Below are 21,471 nucleotides of genomic sequence, written 5' to 3' on the forward strand. Positions count from 1 at the left end.
CTCCTCCTCTTCCCCCTCCTCCTCCTCCTCCTCCTCCTCCTCCTCCTCCTTCTCCTTCTCCTCCTCCTCCTTCATTTTAATGAGAATTGTTATATATTAAAACTTTGGAAGCCTGTATTTCTGTTTCTGATAATGTCATCTGAAGTGTTTGTTTCCCATGAATTCCTTTTTCTCCCAATTTTCAAGATTAACTTTTTAAATACATGTCTACTATGTATCACAGCCTTTTGTCTATTCAGCCCTCTCCAGCCAGACTCTTTGTGTGAGGGTAACTATTCACAATGAAAATAAGACCTACATTTTTATTGTGGTCAAACAAATGTATTGTTGTTCTGTTGCTACAGAGGATGGATTTGTGTACTTACAGGTTAATTATCATGACCTCCTATGTGATATAATTCCATCCAAGGGACAGCTTCCTTGAATTAAGTTTATGAAAGTATAAACACCTTGAATTCCTTGCTAGAATCCCTAATTATTTTTTGGAAAAGGATTCAAAGACATACTATTGAATTCTCAGTTGGATTATAATGTTAAATATTGAAACTCTCTAGAGAGTGTTGAAGATGGTAGCATTATGTGCCTTGACCATGCCATGAAATTGATGCTTCTGTGAGTAGATGCAAATTGTAGTCTAATGGCTTCTTTCATTGGCAGTTGATATCAGTGTCAGTGATGCCTACAAGTAAGTCTATGTACTACTTGCATGCCTGTTGTCCTCAGATGCCAGATGAGGGCAGTGCATCATGGGAAACTAGAGCTACAGGTGGATGTTAGATGCCATCTAGGTCATGGGAATGAAACCAAGGACATCTGGAAGAACAGTAATTTTGACTGCTAAGCTATATCTGGAGCCCATCTAAAAATCATCTGAAAGAATAATTTTCCTGTCTCAGCTGTATCACAAAAATGTCCCTAAATTCGTATGACACTTTCTGCCCATGGTAAAACTCTTAAGTTTCCATTACAGGGGCTGTTAACCTTCAAGGATGTGGCTTTGGACTTCTCCCAGGAGGAGTGGGAATGCCTCAACTCTGCTCAGAGGGCTTTGTACATTGATGTGATGCTAGAAAATTACATCAACCTGGTCTCTGTTGGTGAGAACATTTTTCTTGCAGAATTCCATTGTTTGTATTTACCTGGTTTATAATGTATAAATTCTTTGATACTGTCTAGAAACTACAGGGAATTAGAAAAAAAATTGTAACAAAAAAACCAAAACAAACAAAAACTGAACTTTTTCATGGAATATCCTTTTCGTTTGCTTAGTCATCTGAAAATTCAACAATTGCTCTTATCTACTAACCCATCTCTCCATTTCTCTTACCATGTTGTCTTTTCTTTCTTCTTTTCCTCCTTTCTTTCTTCTTTCCTTCTTTCCTTCTTTCCTTCTTTCCTTCCTTCCTTCCTTCCTTCCTTCCTTCCTCCTTCTTCTTCTTCTTCTTCTTCTTCTTCTTCTTCTCTCTCTCTCTCTCTCTCTCTCTCTCTCTTCCTTCCTTCCTTCCTTTCTTTTGTTGTTTTGGTTTTTGTTTTTTCAAAGACAGAGTTGAAGCCTTGACTGTCTTGGAACTCACTTTGTAGACCAGACTGACCTTGAACTCCAAGATCGACTTGCCTTTGCCTCCTGGTGCTGGAATTAAAGGTGTACCACCATGAACTGGCTGTCCCCACTCACCCAAGTTTTTGTTTAAATGTAAGGAGCACAGATATGTGTTGTAATGTACTTAGTAAGTTGAATATTTTCATTTTAGTATTGCATTAAACTATTCTTCAATGATTTCTGGGGGAAAAGGAGATTTACAAAGAGAAAAATATTTTAAATATAACCTTTCATATAGTTCTTTTTATAAAGTTATTTATTTTTTCATCATCTAATTCTCCTACCTTCTGCAAGTAGTGCAGTTTAGATAAGAATAAGAATTCTGTTATCAATCCCCACAGTGTGATGGAGATCAAAATGGAGGTTCTGAACATCCATACAGCAATGGTGAAAATAAAAAAGCCACTATTCAGAGCTGTGTTGTAAATAATTATCACTTGTCTTAGAGAACTGAAGCTGACTCAGCTATTGAGTCTATTACTCATGAGTCAATCCCTATTATTCTAATTATGCTCATTTCCCAGAGAAGCATCACATGTGTGGTAAATATGAGAAGGTCTTGGATCAACACTCAGAGCATCAACATGTGAATATCCAAGAGAAGTCTTACAAATATAAGGAGCTTGGCAAAATGGTTCATGAATCCTCTCCATGTACACCTTATAACACAAGTAGTACTGCAGAAAACTGCAACAATTACAGCTACCAGGATGCTTCCATTGAATCATCAAACCCAAACAGGCATAATAGTGTGCACACTGGAGAAGAACTTTTCAAATATAAAGAGTGTGGCAAATATTTATGTTCCAATATTAGTCCAAATCAGAGTATCCACACTATAAAAATGGAACACAAGTATATAGAAAGTGATAAGCTTTGTGGCTCTACACACAGACTTGTACAGCAAAGAACTCATAGTGGAGAGAAAGCACACAATTGTGGGAAATGCTTTAGGAGTTGCTCAAGCCTCAGTACACATCAGAGACTTCACACTGGAGAGAAACCATGGAAATGTAAAGAATGTGGTAAGTCCTTTAGGTGGTTGTCTCATCTTAAAGCCCATTGCAGAATCCATACTGGAGAGAAACCTTTCAAATGTAATGAATGTGATAAAGGCTTTTCAAGGTTATCTAGACTTAAAAGCCATTACAGAACCCATACTGGAGAGAAGCCTTACAAATGTGAGGAATGTGGTAAGTGCTTTTCTCGGTTGTCAAGACTTAAAAACCATAATAGAATCCATACAGGAGAGAAACCTTTCAAGTGTAAGGAATGTGGCAAATCTTTTACCCATTGCACAGGTCTTAGTACACATCAGAAAATTCATACTGGGGAGAAACCTCACAAATGCAAAAACTGTGGTAAATCCTTTCATCTGCTGTCAACTCTTAAAGAACATTTCAGAGTCCACACTAGAGAGAAACCTTACAAGTGCAAAGAATGTGGTAAGTTCTTCCATTGGTTGTCAGGCCTTAAAAGCCACTATAGAATCCACACTGGAGAGACACCTTACAAATGTAAGGAGTGTGACAAGTCATTTTCTCAGTTATCAAGACTTAAAAGCCATTATAGAATCCATACTGGAGAGAAATCTTGCAAATGTTTAGAATGTGACAAATACTTTACCCAATGCACAGCTCTTAAAAGACATCAGAAAATTCACACTGATGAAAAACCCTACAAATGTGAAGAGTGCAGCAAATGTTTTTATGTGTCGTCTCACCTGAAAAGCCATTGCAGAACCCATACTGGAGAGAAACCTTACAAATGTGAGGAATGTGGTAAGTGCCTTTCTCAGTTGTCCAAACTTAAAAGCCATTATAGAATCCATACAGGAGAGAAACCTTATAAGTGTAAGGAATGCGACAAATCCTTTACCCACTGCACAGCTCTTAGTACACATCAGAAAATTCATACTGGAGAGAAACCCTACTCATGCAACGACTGTGGTAAATCCTTTTATCTGTTATCAAGACTTAAAGAACATTACAGAGTCCACACTGGAGAGAAACCTTACAATTGTAAGGAATGTGGTAAGTTCTTCCATTGGTTGTCAAACCTTAAAAGACATTCCAGAATTCACACTGGAGAGAAACCTTACAAATGTGAGGAATGTGACAAATCATTTACCCACTGCTCAAGTCTTAAAGCTCATCAGAAAATTCATGCTGGGGTAAAACCCTACAAATGTGAAGAATGTGGCAAGTCCTTTTATTGGTTGTCAAACCTTAAAACCCATTCCAGAATCCACACTGGAGAAAAACCTTACAAATGTGATAAATGTGACAAATCCTTTACCCAGCGCTCTCTTCTTACAAAGCACAACAAGATCCATACTAGAGAAAAACATGAAAACAGGAAATATGTGAGAGCTTTTGATGAATGATTAAGTCATAGAAAATTCCAAGAGTTTATACTAATTCATGAGGACAGTGTAGTCAGAAATTCAAACCAGAAATAACCAGAAGAATGTTTACTGTTGTGAAATCCTCATGTCTTATGCATTAGAAATTCCTTGCTAGAAAACCCATGATATACATTGATTTTTTTTTTTCAGTTTTTACCTAGTGTTAAAATTGTAGATACATCTGAAAATTCATCCTGAAGGGAAACCCAAGAAATTCCTTTAATAATGAGTCCTCTGTTTTTTGTTTTGTTTTGTTTTGTTTTGTTTTTTAACCTTCAATATAATCATTCAGGAGTCAAACTGTATAGGCAGCATGAGTATGAGAAATGTTAAAGAGATAACTTGTGGATGTGATACATGTACATGCATAGCCTGGAAATCCCAAAGAATGTGCAGGAAAATTGGTTTTCCTGTACTCAAGAAAATTGGAAAAGTATTTAGTCCAACTGAAAAACAGTAATTCATGTAGAAACACTAAGACAGACATTAGACAAACAAGTGTATTGCAAAGAAGGAAACCAAATGCATAAGGAAATTTGTTACGTACTTGAGTGGAGGAGGATATTTCTATTTGAGTAAATATAATTCATATTAACATTTGGGTAATGCTAGTATTGGAATTTGATGAAATGTAAACACAATAGTTTTTTTTTTTTTTCTACTCGGATGCACCTATGCTGTCTTGCTTGCTTACAGATGATTTTATGATAATGTGTATCAATTGTTGCTGCTTCAGTGCTGATGAATCTGAGTTAGGAGTGATGAAGTTAGGTAGTTAATGACTGCTAACCATCTGGTGACTCCAACCATCTAGACAGATTCATGATAGCAAATTCAGATTCTCCCTCGGTCTAGTCTTCATGCAAATGCTGCACAGAGCAAGGCCCCTTTGCTTGATGACCTTTTGAAAACTATACTAGTTCATGACAGTGTTACAGTCCCAGAGAGAATTCTGTCATTGTGTGCCTGTGAAGACCACTTAAAAAAATAAACAAAAAAAACCCCAAACAAACAAAAACCACTTATCCCTGATTGTTTTCTTTATTGTTCACTATGTAAATAGCCATGGCAACCTGAGCAGAATCCTGTCTTGGAATCCCTTTGGTTTCAGGAGTTATTCTTCGCCTTTATTTGTTGTTACTTGGTGGTTGAAGTGCCCTACTCTGTTGAAGTTCACTTTTCTTTGTGTGGGCAGGATTCTCAGATCATGGCACCTTACAGGCAATGGAGCTTGCTGCCTGTTGTTCCTAACAATCTACTCTCTGTTAATAACGTGTCATTAATATCACTTGGTCCATGAAGAATTAGTAGTCTAAGCAAGCTTCAATATTGTTACACAAATGGAGATGAGCTTTATTTTGCAGAAGGAGGAACACATGTATGATGTAAGTATGTTGAGCAATAGGAAGGGAAAGGGCTAGCCAAGCCTTCAATAGGCTGATGCAGGGGGATCTCAATAACATATTTGAGAAATATCTGAAAAAAATGATAAGTCCATAGAATTGCTGTTCTCTTATCTGGATATCCTCAATGAAATTTATGTGGAAAAAAATAGAGTTGTCAAAGGAAAGTCAAATCTAATATTTGAGAATATATAGTTGTATTGAACAATTGAAACTCATACTTTGGCTTTCTTTGAAAATGGTCAATAATAACTGTAGGTTTCCATATTTTAGTAAAGTAACATCCCTCCTCTTGTTATCTATACTTTTTGTAAAGCCACATATATTTTTGAAACGTTCTACAACTCTATGTAAGGTGATTTTTTCAAAATAAATAAAACATCTCTGTTTAATGGTTTTATGTGGAAATTCAATAAGTATGTAGCCGCCTGTGGCCACGGGTTACTGAGTTCCTAAAAGTAAAGTTGGGGTTCTGTATGGGAAAGGTTTTGAGAGAAATAAAGAGCCAATACAAGGTTTTCTGATCAAGGCCAAAGTTTACTTAAGAGTCTGAGCTTATAAAGAGGGAAACCCATCCCCCACCATGCCAGGATCCAGTTGCATCAGAATAGTGTCAGGATAACTGGTTCAGCCTCTCAGCAGGTAGTGGTATCTTGGAGGAAAGCTGCAGATGTGGCAGAACAATAGACTTTACCTAGGTCAGAAGACTCCACCCTAGGTGGGCTAGCCTGCTGTAACAAGTCAGGTCTGAGCAGCCTGCTCAAGGCTGGGGAAAGGGCACAGAGTAAATGTGATCTAGTCTCCAACCTGAATCTCTCACTTTATATTAACATATGAGAAATGCAGGATAATTTCCAAGGCTTGAATCAAGCACTAGAATGCTTTCATTTAAAATACTCCCACAGTACTTAAACCTTGTATGATTTGCATAATCTTGTCAAAGTTTATATTTCATGTTTGAGACATTATAATGAATATAGCAGAAATTACCTGGCAGTGAAATTGGAATTCTTATTCACTGTTATGGAAGTTTTAATTACGAACCTCCAAGCAGTGCTTTAGATTTGGCTTTTCCTTTATATTTAAATAAATATGTAAGTATAGGAACTGGAGAGATGCTGAGTGGTTAAGAGCACTGACTGTTCTAGAGGACCTGGGTTCAATTCCCGCCACCCACATGGCAGCTCACAACTGTCTGTTCAAGGACATCCAATGCACTCATAAAGACAGACAGACAGACATACAAGCAAAACACAGATACACATAAAATAAATCTAAAAATTTGTCTTAAGTATACTAGTCTAGTTTATTGTTTTAGAATTTCCTACGTGTGTATAATGCATTTTGATAGACACCCCAGAATGCCTTCCCTACATTGTTCCCAACTTTGCCCCACCCTCATTCTATTGCTTCTCATCGTCATGTGCTCTTTATTAAAGAAAAAAAAATGCCTGAGTCCATTTAGTACCAACTGAATGTACGTGGACGTAAAACCAATCTGCTAAGTCATGGACAGCTTTTCAATAATAACTGTAGGTTTCCATATTTTAGTAAAGTAACATCCCTCCTCTTGTTATCTATACTTTTTGTAAAGCCACATGTATTTTTGAAACGTTCTACAACTCTATGTAAGGTGATTTTTTTCAAAATAAATAAAACATCTCTGTTTAATGGTTTTATGTGGAAATTCAATAAGTATGTAGCTGCCTGCGGCCACGGGAGTCTGTATTCCTCAGTGCATGTGGATGTACAGGGATGTGCCTTGACAATATTAGAGCGACTGTGTAATCCATCCGTGAATAAATGGTGAAAATTAAGAGCCCTGGCATTCATAGGAATTCATAGTCACACTTAGAGCAGATTCGTAAGTGAAGTGTAGATGCACAGGGCAGCACTCATCTCACCTTCCTGCAGAAACTATAATGTGGATTTCAGAGCACAGAGTAGTGTTCCTTACAGATGATCAAGAGTATTGGAGAGGGACTGAGAAGAAGATGGTTAATAGGTAAAGTTGTACAACTTAATGGGATGAATCTAACAGTCTCAGGATACCTAATAGTCTCAGGATACCTAAATATAGACTACCTATTAGTAATGAATACAATTTAAGATTCATGTATTTTCTCAGCCTCTATGGCATACTGGTGCTCTAACTTCTAAAAACACACTATTTCTTTTATAACAGTTTTGAGTTCTCCAACCAATGTCAACTGTCAAATGTATAAGTCAATAAAATGTGATCCTTCTGAGTAAAATACCATTCCACTATAGAGTTGCATAAATGGTCCCATCCATGATAATATAATAGAACTTTGTGGACTATTATGTGAAGACATGAAATACAAACCACGAAGTGGGCCTGGTGGCGCAGGCCTTTAATCCCAGCACTCGGGAGGCAGAGGCAGGCGGATTTCTGAGTTCGAGGCTAGCCTGGTCTACCAAGTGAGTTCCAGGACAGCCAGAGCTATACAGAGAAACCCTGTCTCGAAAAAACCAAAAAAAAAAAAAAAAAAAAGAAGAAATACAAACCACGAATGACCTCAATTATAAGAAAATATGATAAAAGATAGATGGTAGATGGGGAAAGTAAATGCTGGTTGTCAGTGGCTGGAGAGAACATGGGATAATGAGTAATGGCAAGGCTTTTGCTTAATGGCATGAATAAGTTATGTTAGTTGCCACAACAAGATAAATATAAACCATAATCTAACATGTAATGCTTTAAATGATTAGAAAGATAGAATTTGGATATGTTCCTTATAAGAAAGAATAGAGGATTAATGTATAGACACATTAAATACCATAATTAGGTCAGTGTTGTGCACGTGTGTGTGTGTGTGTGTGTGTGTGTGTGTGTGCGTGCGCGCATGCATATGTGTGTGTGTTTGAAGTGGTTTGGTGCTTTGAATAACTCTAACCATCTGAAACAGTAAGCCTAATTAAATACTTTCTTTTATAAGTTGCCTTGTCAATTTTTCTTATCACAAAAATAGAAAAGAAAGACATGGGGTCTCACTATGTAGCCCTGTGTGACCTGAAACTCACTATGTAGAGTAGTATGGCCTTGAACCCATGGAGATCTGCCTGCCTCTGCCTGCTGAGTCCTGGGATTAAAGGTATGTGTCATCCCATCAAATAATAATAATAATAATAATAACAACAACAACAGTAATATTTTGGTTTTCTGAGACAGAGTTTCTTTGTATAGCCCTGGTTGTCCTGGAACTTACTCTGTAGCCCAGGCTGGCCTGGAACTCAAGGAGATCTGTCTGCCTCTGATTCTTAAGTGCTGGGATAAAAGGCAAGGGCCCCCACCAGCTGGCTTTAATAGTCCTTATTAAAACATGAACTGCATTTTGGGCATTTCTGGTCATTAAGAAGATCCATGTTCTTATTTTGTCATTTCTATATATTTCAGTGGCTGGAGGTATTGGGCAACTTTATTGTTCACTGTGGTCATTTCAAACACCCATTACTAAATAATACAACATCTAACAGTTCATTGGTGGTAGAACACAGGATGCACAAACAGGATTTTCCTGTATGTTCCAGAATATGTTAGTAAATAACAAACTTTATATGGTCATCTGTCTCATCTGAGACCAGTACTGTTAGAAATCCTTGTAATTTCTGAATAATTCAGGAGTGGCCATGTGCCTCTTTCTCATACTGTGTATAAGGTAGACCAAGAACTAAACCAAGAACCCTGGGCTGCAAAGAACGGGGAGATACTAATCAAACAAAGAGTCAGATTTGAGTGAATGAAAGGGGGCCAAGTAAGGAGTTCAGTCAAGTTGAAAACATACTTGAAAATGATTTTTCCGTGCTATTTCACAAGAAACATGTCTTCTTTTTCTATTTAACTTTTCATTTATTTTGAGGATTTCATGAATGAGTACTGTGTGTTTACATCATTCCCCCTCCCCCTTTAACTGTGTGTGTGTGTGTTTCCTTGTGAGTCACTTTAGTGTTGTGAGGTATATGTATTTATGGATAAACACTTGGAATTAGATAACCGATCAGTTTTAGAAATTAGAAGTATGTTTGATAGTGTTCACTCAGGAAATTGCAAGTTTTCAGTCTTGGTCAAGAATGATGTGTAATGTAATCTAGGGTTACTGGTTTTTGTTGTTCTTCTCTAATGATATTTTTCAGTTTGTTGATCTATATTTTGACTAAAATACATGGGCTATAGTTTTTAAAGTTTAAAAACTGTACATATTTATTTTAATAAGTAAAACAGTATTTTTAGTATAACATCAAAGCTAAATGGAAAAAATATTTTTCCTCTAATTAGAAATACTCATACCTTATTTCAGCATGTGAGAAGCAAAGGATAATTACTGGGCTTATTTTGTGAAACTGGTAAATCAGTGGGATGGTTTCCTTGGGAATCTTTTTCCCCGGGGGATATAACCCCCAAATATTTTACTTGATGTTTTTTAACACAAACTGTATGTTTGTTCTATTTGAGATTTGATCAGTCCTACACAAGTAGGCAGCATTGTAATTAGACTCCTATTTTATGTGTATTGATGCTGTGTTCATAAAATTTCGTCAAGCTCATTACACCACCTCATTAATTAACCATGCCAAGATGGAACTGAATATTCCTTCTAAGGGAGGCAGATGCAGCAGGTTCACTGAAGTGTCTGATGAACTTAACTTTGTAGTTTCTACAAGAGGCACTTGGCCAGGAAGTATTTGTTTATGTTCTGCTTGAAGAGCAGAAGGGTTTTGTTGTCCCAATCAGTAATGGGAATGACAAGGTTATCCCATGAAGCACAGTGTCTTTACCCAAAGCAGTATGTGCCTGATGATGAGTAAAGGGAGGGAGGGACGGATTCCTTTCTGTGTCTGTAAAGAAATTGATGCCTGCCAATGTGTTTTCAGAAAGCCTTTAAACAAAGAAAGAATCCCAAGATCAAAGCATCAAAGATTTAGGATGTTGTTAATCCATGTGAAACACCACTACCACATATACACATAGGAACACACAAAGGGACATGCACAGCTTTTACCAGGAGAATGAAGGAAGTCAAAAATGCCAGGAACAGATTACCAAGAAATATAGCCTATCTTTACTGAGAGCTTCTACTTTTTTTTTTTTTCCCCCCCAAGACAGGATCTCTTTATGTAGCCCTGGCTATGCTGGAACTCACTCTGTAGACCAGGCTGGCCTTGAACTCAGGCCTGTCTCTGCCTCTTGAGTGCTGAGATTTTATAGGCTTGCACCACTACTGCCCAGTGAATTTTCTTTTTTCCCCCGTTATTTCATATTGAGTTTTCCTTAACAACTCGCCTTATTGAATTCATCTTTTTAGTCCTCATTTTTTCCCTCCACCCTTTGCTTGTGATTTCTTGATCACCAGTCATTTTGTTCTGTCCTTTTTAAGTTTTGTTCAGATACTTTATCCCTTTCTTTGTGCTTTCACGCCATTAAACAGTTTCTAGAACTGTTTTGTAGTCTGCCTCTAACTTGCTGTCCTTAGAGAACACTGCCCCCTTTTCACCCTTTCCAATGGCAATTGACGAGTCTTTAGGTTGTCCGCCACCCAGTGGGCGTTGGATATTTGCAGTTTTCAGAACCAGCCATAGCTGGGCCCTTGGGAAACTAAACGGAAGAGGAAGTAGGTGGGCGGGATTGGGTACGGTGAGAGGACGCTTCAGAGTGGGTGGGACTAGAGTAGGCAACATAGTCCTAAAAGCGGGGGAGGGCCTCAGCAAAAGTCGCCTTTCCCTCAGAAATTTCCGGGGACACATAGTGCAGAATCTGGGCCAAGGACACTATCCGGGGTCTTGCGAAGACGTGAAAACTCCCGTGAGCCGCAGGTGCCGCGCGGGGCATCCTGGTAGAGTCAGCAGTCAGCAACGCGGCGGCGGAAAGCGCAGCCCGGCAGCCCTGGAACGTCCCAGGTCAGAGGCGCTGCGGGGCTGGAGCGGAGCAGGGTGTGATCGGTTTCTGGGCTACTCATTAGGACTCTGCTCTCTTGAGCTCCTAAGAACTGGACAATTCCTGATTTTTTTTTTTCCTTTTAAGATTTTCAACATATTCTCTTAAAAATCTCACAATTCTCTTTGTTAGTTCGGAAACAACAAAGCACTTTCAATTATCCAAGCTTTTCAAGAGAGTAGCATTTAGAGCTGGTGAATTGTCAACCTAAAAAAACTTGTTAGAGATTAGTCACCTAAGGATCGACAGATGAGTCACAAATATATTTTCACAAACTCCACAGTTGTAATCATTAATATTTACTAGGTAGAATTTTATCACTAACTTGCCATCTGAGATGCACACATTCTATGATGTAAATACAGTACTCAAAATCTTGTATTCTGGGTGAGGGTCTTAATGTTACATCTTAGAGTCCAGAAAGACACCTTATGCATGCTGAGTGTGAGGATATCAGGCCACAGTATGTTCAGTTACAAAGCACCACAGTAGAAAGAACCTTTGAATACTTGTGGCTGCTAACTTACATCAGAAAACAGTCTCTAATCCAATGTGCCCTTGGTTCATAACCTGCACTCTACTCAATGGGCACGTGGCCAAAGTGTTGCTTTTTATTTCAGGATTTGTTGATCTTCTGTGATGTGGCTGTGGACTTGTCCCAGGAAAAGAGGGCATGCCTACACTCTGTTCACGGGGCTTTTTTGCATAGAGACTTCATGTTAGAATGAAAGTGGGATAAGGTAGAAAAGACCGTTTATTTGATACTGAATTACTGATTTATTTAATGATTTACTTAAAGCACTGTTGTAGTGCTCTGCAACTTCATCTTGCTGCTTGGAAGAGACTGACCTGGAGAGGTGGCTGAAACAAAAGTCTTGCCCTTAGCAACCTTACCCGCAAGGCTTACATCTGTCAGCTGTAACCTGCATTTGAAAAGCCTCCAAGCTAACTGCCTTTATGCTTCAGGGAAGTCCTGCTTACTTTCCTTCTGGCCCCACCTTGTGCTTATAGACTATAAAATGCATATAGGAACTGGTCTGGAGACAAGGCCTTTCAGAGCTCTCCCACCTTCGGTCCATCTGTGACATCTATTCTTTCACTGGCAGTGGTGTCTCAGAGTGCTTATTCTAGAAAGATTACACAATAGAAGTCCAGCCTTTGGTTACAGTGTGTGAGAATAGTTTTCTTGATCTATTATTTTCTCATCCTCAGGTTCCTTCTCAAACTGGGCCGCATGTATGTGAGCTTAGTGTGGATGAACTTCACATCACATCTCACTAAATAATAGTTTATAATATTGTCATCTCAATCATGAAGTTTCATTTCTGCTCTTGGGGGGTTTTTAATTTTTAAAAATTTTTTATTTGCTTGTGTGTTTTTTCTTACATGTATGTCTACACCACTTTCATGCCTTGTGCGACAGAGGCCAGAAGAAGGGATCAGATACCTTGGGATTAGAGCTGCAGATGGTTGTGAGCCACAGTGAGAGTGCTGGTCCTTGGTCCTCTAAATGAGCAACAGCTACTAAACCATCTTCCCTGCCCTTTAGTATTGGCTGAGCTGTGATAAGAGGTGGGATTCAACTTATACAAACTGGAAACGCTCCCTGAATCTTTTCAGTAATTCTGACACCACGTGACAAATGGGGAATCGTTTGTAAAATTCTCTATTTAGTTTTCTCTTTATCTAATTGAGCACAGTACTGTTATAAATCCTGGTACTTATTGATAAATCTCTTTCTCATATCCAGGACTCACTGATGAAGTGGAACAGGGAGCGCTGGATGGTGAAGAGAGAAAAGACTGTAGCAAAGGATCTAGGTATGTTGGGGGAAATTGAGGCAAGGATTGGTGAGAGGCTTAAGCGACCGTAGAAACAGGACACGAAACTCATTTTTGCCACATTCTGTTTCACTAGGAATGATTCTGGAGACTTCCACTGAGAATAGTCTTCTTGGATTATCCTGTTGTAGGTGTTGAAAGACTTCCTATGTAAGAATTAATAGTAAGAAGCAAATGTAATTTTATTTGACTATGCATGAGGTAGATGATATCCATCTTGAATTCATATCATTGATCATGTCTTGAGACAAGTATTAAATAATTTTCATTACTATAATTTTAATATATTATAAAATTAGGAAAATTGATGCATCTCTGTTTTTCTCTGTTCTCTGAATTTTGGGGCTTTTTGTAGTTCCTTCAGATTCTATATCTTTTAGAGTTAATTTCTCCATTTCCTAAAACAATGCCAGCAGGATTTTGATAAGAATTGCCTAGTATATCTAGTATTAAGCTCCATGTTCATTGTCCTCCTGATGATACCTCCTGTACACTCACTGGGCTTATTGCTACAATTTTAACAGATTGTCAAATTTCCTCTGGGTTTGATCTTCCTTTGAAGATGATTGAGCTATTTGTTGTTTCCCGCAATTTAATATAACTATCTCTATTCCTACAAAAGTGCCAAGAAGATTTTGATAGGAATTTCTTGGAAACTATACAGAAGACAAACCTCCTTCTACATTGTCTTTACATGTTTGAATATGCACATGCAAACTGTTGATTTTCATGTCCTGTGTTCTTCTGTTGTCCCTCTGCTGTTGATATCTGTATTCAAGGAACTCGATCTGTAGACCATGCCGGCCTTGAACTCAAATCCACCTGCCTTTGCCTCCTTAGGGCTGGGACTGATTAAAGGCATGCACTACCACTTTCTGGAGACTTCTACTTCTAAGATTTGACCAGAGTAGAGCATACTACCTAAAGTTTGAGAAGATTGTGAGACCTCTGCTTTTTTGTGGATGGCTTTCTGGAAGGCTGCGAGGCATAACCTTTTCCTGTGCTGTTGATGCTCATCTTTTCTTAGCAATACTCTGTCTGATGTTATTATCTGACACTAAATCTTGAGTGGATGCTAAAGGTCCCCAGCAACACTGTTTTTTTCCCTACCATTCTGTCATGATTGCTTCAGGTATTTGGAAACAGTTGTGTGAAATGCACTCATATTGACCACAAAATTTTAGTGGATGGAACATTTCATCACTATCTGTTTTTTGATGGATTTGGCTTTTTCTGTGGCCTATAATAATTATGTCCAACCTTCTTTACTGCTATCTACATTCATGAAATTCTTTTTTCATTTGTTTTTGTTTGTTTGTTTTTTGTTTTTCGAGACAGGGTTTCTCTGTGTAGCCTTGGCTGTCCTGGAACTCACTCTGTAGATTAGGCTCACCTCGAACTCAGAAATCCACCTGCCTCTGTCTCCCAGGTGCTGGGATTAAAGATGTGTGCCACCATGCCTGGCATGAAATTCTTTTAAATAATTCCTCCTTTCAGTATTTCTCAGTTTTAGGTTTGAAGTGAATTCCTATGTAGAAAGTGTTTTAATTTAGCTTTCTTATTTTTTTCCTTTGCTCCTTTCTGTCTGTCTTTTTTTTTTTTTAATTCTGAGGCCTATTTCTATTTGCATGTTTTCTTTGGAAAATATTCATTTATATTTGAAGAAATCACTGAGAGGAAAGGACAAACTCATGACAGTTTAATTATTTTTTTCTCTGTCTTACATGTCTTACCCTCTTTCTGAGTGCTTTGCCTTTCATTGATATTCTTATAGCTTATTCCTTTATAAATTTCATTCTGGCATCTTCTACAGGATTTCTCTTTTCTGCTGTGAAGTAATTTCAGAAGTCATCTCATAAGAATGTGTTTCATTTAGAAGTAATTCTAAACAAAACCATATGTGTAATATAGTTGGAGTTTAAAAAACGATTTATTTTATTTATTATATGTAAGTACACTGTAACTGTCTTCAGATACCAGAAGAGAGAATCAGGTCTTTTTATAGATGGTTGTGAGCCACCATGTGGTTCCTGGGAATTGAACTCAGGACGTCTGGAAGAGCAGTCAGTGCTCTTAACCGCTGAGCCATCTCTCCATCCTTATAGTTGGATTTTATGACTTTTTTTCCCCTTGTTCGGTTGTTTAGGAAACTGCATATTTACTTGCATTGTGGGTGCAGTGAGTTTGAATTCCCACTGACAGTATATATCTCCATATTCTTCCTCCTGTGTTGTATCTTTGTCATTGTTTAGGACCGTGAGGGTGCACACTGACTGGGCAGAGTGATCTGTAGCTCCATTTAGAAACTAGTTCCCGATGTTCACATATGAACATGTTTCCCCTTTGTGTTACTTGGCTGATTCACTCTTCTAGATCATACATGAACATTTGTGAGTCACTGCACGATGGGAGAGAATGGGCCCAGGTTTATATTTTCTGAGTGGACTGATACTTTCCTCAACACCACTGGTTGAGGAGACTGTTCTATTCTTCAGCTTAAGATTTTGTTGTTTTGGTAAAATTACAGATGGACTCAGTGCTTTGGCTGTTCTATATCTGCTATTCCATTGCCCTGGGCTGTGTCTTCTCTTCTGCAACTATAATTATGTGACCGGAGATCACAACTTTTTGTTTGTTTGTTTGCTTGTTTGTTTGTTTGCTTGTTTGTTTGTTTTAGAGACAGGGTTTCTCTGTGTATAGGCATGACTGTCCTAGAGCTATCTCTGTAGACCAGGGTGGCCTCAAACTCACAGAGATCCACCTGTCTCTTGTCTCCCAAGTGCTGGAATTAAAGGCATGCACCACCACTGTCTGGCTTCCTAACAGCGTTTAATATTAATTTTAGGTACAAAGGTGCAAGAAGAGGAAAGTCAGAAAAGGACAATAGGGAGAAATGGCTGGTTCTCCAGTAAACATGTTCCAGGTCAGTATCACACCCACTTCTCATCTATAGAATAATTATATGTCTGGTTTTTTGAAACAGGATTTCTCTGTATAGTCCTGGCTGTCTTGGAACTTGTTCTGTCGGTCAGACTGGCCTCAAACTCACAGATCTACCTGCCTCTGCCTCCTAAATACTGGGACTAAAGGCGTGCACTGCCGCCGCCACCATCAGGTTCACTGCAGGCCTTTAACTCTGTGTTTATGTTATTTAAAGTGTTTGTTTTATTTTTCTTCTGATAGATAAAATTAACTGTGTAAATGTACATCTTCAACGAAGCACAGCCTTCCCTCCATCTGTCCTCCCCAGACTTCAGTTTGTAAGGATAGATTAATTTAAGACCTGTATTCTCAAAGTATTTTCTACTGTGACTAATGATCAAAGAAATATGTTGATCTCCAGTTGCTGCAGAGGATATATATATATATATATATATATATATATATATATATATATATATATATATATATATATAAATTATTGAGGTCTGGAAATTGTCACACAAACCACTCAGACATTTATCTCAGTTAAACAAGCTGGTTCATTAAAAGCATACCCCAAGACTGATCAGGGACACAGTATAGAGTCTGAAGCTAAACTGCAGCCACAAATGTTTCCCAGAGCCAGTGTATATAGGCAAAAACCACCACTAGCTCATGTGCAGATACAGGAAGTTCTGCCCAGGGTTGGCCTGACTCAAGCTATTTTGGCTAGCTAAACAAGAACAGTTCTAACTGACCGTTATTCTGATTGGTCCTAAGTGGAATGTATGGTTATGGATTTTCTTAAGATTAACAAGCCTCAGACCATAACAGGGTATGTGGTCAGCTTGACTCTGCTCTGAGTCAAACTATTTTTCTGTGTCAGTAACAATATAAAATGGCGGGTAGGCATGGAACAAAATGACTACAGCTAGGCTGATTGAGCGAGCTTAAACATATATTAGTGAGAAAGGCCTCAGATGCTCTGATTGAAGGATCTATCAGGTTTCCTCAAACCAGTTTTATGAATGTGGTTTTATGCATTTTCAGACACCTGGAATTCCTCTCTAGCACCACTGAGCTGTTTATAGAAAAATAGACAAGACCACACTATCTGTGATTCTAATAGAGCTTTGAAGCTCTCTAGAAAGTGTGGAACACTAAGTTCTATGTGTGTTGACTTTAAGCAGTGGTTTTCAATCTGTGGGTAATGACCCCTTGGCAAACTTCTGTCTCCAAAAATGTTTACGATTCAAAAGAGTAAAAAGTTACAGTTATGTAGGAACAGCAAAAATAATTTTATGGTTGAGGCTCACCACAGCATGAGGAGCTGTATTAAAGTGTCACAGTATTAGGAAGATTGAAAGCCACTGGGCTAAAGTGATACTCTTGTCAGTAGATTCAGGCTGCAATTTCTGTGCTTCTCTCCTTCAATCCTTCCTTCTTTCTTTCCTTCTTTTCTTTCCTTTCCTTTTTTTTTTTTTTTTTGTTGGGTTGTTGTTATTGTTGTTGTTTAAGACAGAGTTCCTCTGTATAGCCTTGTCTGTCCTGGAACTTACTCTTTAGACCAGGCTGTCCTAGAACCATAGAGATCTGCCTGCCTCCTCCTCTGCCTCCGCCTCTGCCTCTGCCTCCCAAGTTCAGGAATTAAGGGTGTGGATCATCACTACCCTGCATCCTTGATGACTCTTCAGGAATGAAATATCTCTGAAATTTGTGAAATTGCTCTTTGTCTTTATTGGATTATGTTTATTTTTTGAAAAAAATAAGTATATTATCTCATATGTGACTCTTGCTGATTTTTATATATACTTCATAGTTGCTAAAAATCTCATAAAATGATTTTTCTGTTTGTTTTTCAAGGCATAGTTTCTCTATGTAACAGCCCTGGATGTCCTGAACTTGCTTTGTAGACCCAGAGATTTCTCTGCCTCTGCCTCCTGAGTGCTGGGATTAAAGGCCACTGTATCTGGCCTCATAAAACATTCTCATTTATGATGGATGTTTGGAGAATTGGTGATTTGGATTGTTGTTATTCCCTTCTTGCTATGAGAAAACCAAGACTCTCTGACAGACTTACTTATTTACATTATTTATTTATTTTGAGACAGAGCCTTACTTTGCAGCTTTGGTTTGCAATTCACTATAGAAACCTAGAATGCAAAGAGATCTGCCTACCTCTACCTCCTGAATGCTGGGATTTAAGGTGTGTTCTACCATGCCTGGTAGTTAAGACTCTTTGACATTAAATTCATCCATAGATTCTGCTTCTCAAGTTCTGCCTCTGTGCTATAAACATTGTGGAGCTGGGATATGGATCCTAGAGCATTAACATCCCAACTGAGTTTATTAGAGTATAATCCTATAAGGCCTACCTGTAGAGAAGATTGATCCAGTGTCAGTATTTTAGTGAGGTCTACAATTTTGATATTATAGGCACAATTTTGTTTATCACAAATTTTATGTCTGAAATGCATACAATATGATATGTGAAATTAACGGTCTTCATAGAAGGTATATTTCTCTGTCCAGATCTTAAATTTATGTCTTATATGCCCTAAAAGAATATTATTTCTGAAAATAAGATATCATCCTGTTTTCCCAGAGTTGGAAAATGTGTTTTTGAGTATCATGATTCCAGAAAGTATTTTACTGAGTAACTGTGCTTCTTCATTTACAGGAAAAAAAAGAAAGAAAGAAAGAAAAAAGAAAAGGCCCTGTTTCCCTTATACTCTCTGTATCCAGGAAAAAACTCTGCTCATGGTAAACATTTTCATTGCAGGGTCTGCTGACATTCCGCGATGTGGCTGTGGACTTCTCCCAGGAGGAGTGGGAATGCCTGGACTCTGCTCAGAGGGCTTTGTACATTGGTGTAATGTTAGAGAATTATAACAACCTGGTGTCTGTGGGTAAGAACATTATTCTTGTACAATTCCTAACTCATCTGTGATATATACCTACTTTATAGGTGTGGAGACTCTCTGCGTAGCTGTCTTAGAAACTATAGGAAATTAGGTAAATTATGTTAATGAATACTTCTTCCTGGTATCTGATGTTTTCCCTTTTGGAGGTGTTATAAAGACTTCCTTTTGAGATCTGCCTTTAGCATGGGGAGGGTCCTGAAAAAGGTGGGGAATGGGAGCTGTGCTGATTCAATAATGACTCGTAGTCAGTAGTGGATGCAAACTGTCAATTCAAGTGCACTCTCTTTGCCTGAGGATTCTCATCATTCTTCCTGCTTCTTCTTCCTGCTTCTGTTTTTTTACCTTCTTCATTTTTCTCATTCTTTTTCCCTCCTCAATCTTCTCATTCATTTTCCTTCTTCCAACCAGAGAGCCTGAACTCAGTCTTTTATTTTTTAAAGTTACATCAGCATGGCTTTGACCATGGTTAATACGTTTTTAAGAAATCCTTAAATTTACATAAATTTTATGACTCCCAGATCACTAGTCCCAGCCCTGCATCCTTAAAACAGAAGCAAGCACAGAGCAAACGCTCATTTCTTTATAAGTTTACACAGCCTATTCTTCACGGGTAGCTGAGCACAGCTCTTGTGGTTTCCTAATACAGCAGACAACAGTCTTTCATAATAATTTTCATTTAAGAACAGAAAGGTGACAGACTCCTAAGGTTAAAATAATTTCTTACAAAGTTTTAAAATTTTTGCAAGTAAAGCATCTAACTCTCTCTAATATCTCTCTAGATATTTTCATCCCCAATCCTTCAAGTAGCTAGGAGAACAAAGTACTAATTTTTATATGCTTGTACATCACCTTTTAATTCTCTAATCTTTGTTTATACTAGCAATCTCATAGCCTCACTACTCTTCTTCTAATATTATTTGTTTCTAAATCATATACAAGCCTTCTATCAAAATGAACCCATCTATCATGTGGTTGTTTCTTTATAGATTCCTCCTTCTTTTCCTATCCATGCCTTTTCTTCTCGAGACTATATTATCTCTCTATCCTTGATGTCTTCAAGTTCATCCTGGTTAATTAATGCAACAGTTATTGGATTGGAGGGTACATATGTCTCTTCATAAGTTTGACTACGTCTAAAAGGAACAGTTTCTACAAAGAGCTTTGTAGGCTTTTATGGCCTCTATGGTTATATTGTCTAGATCCTTTCCCATGGCCCTAAAGACCAACTGCAAAGCCTGTTTCTCATCACCCACAGCCTCATGACCACCTCCATTTCCTAGTCCACATCTATTTCATTTCTTATGGAGTCATTAGCTCTGAGTAATGGGGGAAATATATTCCCTAGAAAGAGAGATTGAAAGTAAAACAAATAAAAGAGACAGCAGATCAGCTTCAGGGCAACAGCAACCATCAAGAGCATCCTGGGATCAACGCCCTGGTGGTTCTCCAGGGGCAGAAACTGTGTCACACCGACCCTTAGGTAGGCATGCCAGACAGTACTTTTGGGTCCACAATACATTCAGAGACCCAGTAGCAGATGTTTCCACCCACCCACATTCTAAAGTTACATTTCCATCATTGCATTTGACTCAGTTTTAGCTGGAAGCAGAACTTGGTCTGCAAACTGAAAATGTTCCCTAAGTATTTCTTCAGCTTTATTTATTTTATTTATGCATGGATGTTAGCCTGCATTCTCAAAGTGCCTGACTTAGCCAGTAGAAAACAACAAATGCCCTGAATCTAGAGTTGCAGAGGAGTGTGAGCTTCCCCAGGAGACTGGGAACAAAACTGGTCCTTATGACCATTGAACCATCTATTTAAGACTTCCGTAAATACTTGTAAAACTTCTACAGGAAATAATGACTAGCAAATCATATCTAGAGCTTTCTATTATGTCATCTCTTAGATATCTGATATGTCCTATAGAATCCAACAAAATAATGTGCTACTTTGTGTGTGTTTGTGTGTGTGGCAATTTCTAATACGCAGGTATTATTGTGTGCAAGGCAGACCTGGTCCCCTGTCTGGAGCAAATCTACATACCCTGGAATGTGAAGAGAGAGGAGATGGTGGCTAAACCAGGTAGAGGTGAGTGAATAAGCACGTAAGAGGGACTCAAGTGAAAAAGGAAGGAAACACAGAAAACAGTTTTACCATGTTCTGTCTCACTAGAAATTTTTTGTTTTTTGTTTGTGCTGTTTATTCAAGAAAGGGTTCCTCTATGATAGCTGTGGCTATCCTGGAACTTACTCTGTAGACCAGGCTGATCTTGAATGCACAGATATCCATCTGCTCTCTGCCTTCTGCCCTCTGCCCTCTGCCTTCTGCCCTCTGGCCTCTGGCCTCTGTCTTCTGCCCTCTGCCCTCTACCTCTGCCCTCTGCCCTCTGGCCTCTGCCTCTTGAGAATTTCTATTTAAGGA

The 21,471-nt window shown here is 38.3% G+C and overlaps 2 protein-coding genes across 8 annotated transcripts in view; both read left to right on the forward strand.

The window, feature by feature from the left end:
• Positions 1 to 925: 925 nt before the first annotated feature.
• Positions 926 to 6,224, forward strand: LOC110338284 (zinc finger protein 665-like). The gene is made up of 2 exons (XM_029533190.1): positions 926 to 1,097; positions 2,125 to 6,224. The coding sequence occupies exons 1-2, from the start codon at positions 926 to 928 to the stop codon at positions 3,984 to 3,986; spliced, it is 2,034 nt and encodes a 677-aa protein (XP_029389050.1). The 3' UTR covers positions 3,987 to 6,224.
• Positions 6,225 to 11,084: 4,860 nt separating this feature from the next.
• LOC110337860 (zinc finger protein 595-like) overlaps positions 11,085 to 21,471 on the forward strand; it is a 40,707-nt gene continuing 30,320 nt past the window's right edge. For 3 of the 7 annotated variants that reach the window (XM_029532859.1, XM_029532860.1, XM_021220909.2), the window contains exons 1-5: positions 11,085 to 11,326; positions 13,114 to 13,183; positions 16,050 to 16,127; positions 18,909 to 19,035; positions 21,040 to 21,138. In XM_029532859.1, the coding sequence (XP_029388719.1) occupies positions 16,098 to 16,127; positions 18,909 to 19,035; positions 21,040 to 21,138 (256 nt within the window). In that variant the 5' untranslated portion in view covers positions 11,085 to 11,326; positions 13,114 to 13,183; positions 16,050 to 16,097. Of the gene's footprint in view, positions 11,327 to 13,113; positions 13,184 to 13,280; positions 13,355 to 16,049; positions 16,128 to 18,908; positions 19,036 to 21,039; positions 21,139 to 21,471 lie in introns of those variants that run through there. The other 4 variants (XM_029532855.1, XM_029532856.1, XM_029532857.1 and 1 more) reach the window with 4 other exon arrangements.

This window comes from Mus pahari, chromosome 21 (genome assembly GCF_900095145.1).
Source record: "Mus pahari chromosome 21, PAHARI_EIJ_v1.1, whole genome shotgun sequence".
Lineage (NCBI taxonomy): Eukaryota > Metazoa > Chordata > Mammalia > Rodentia > Muridae > Mus > Mus pahari.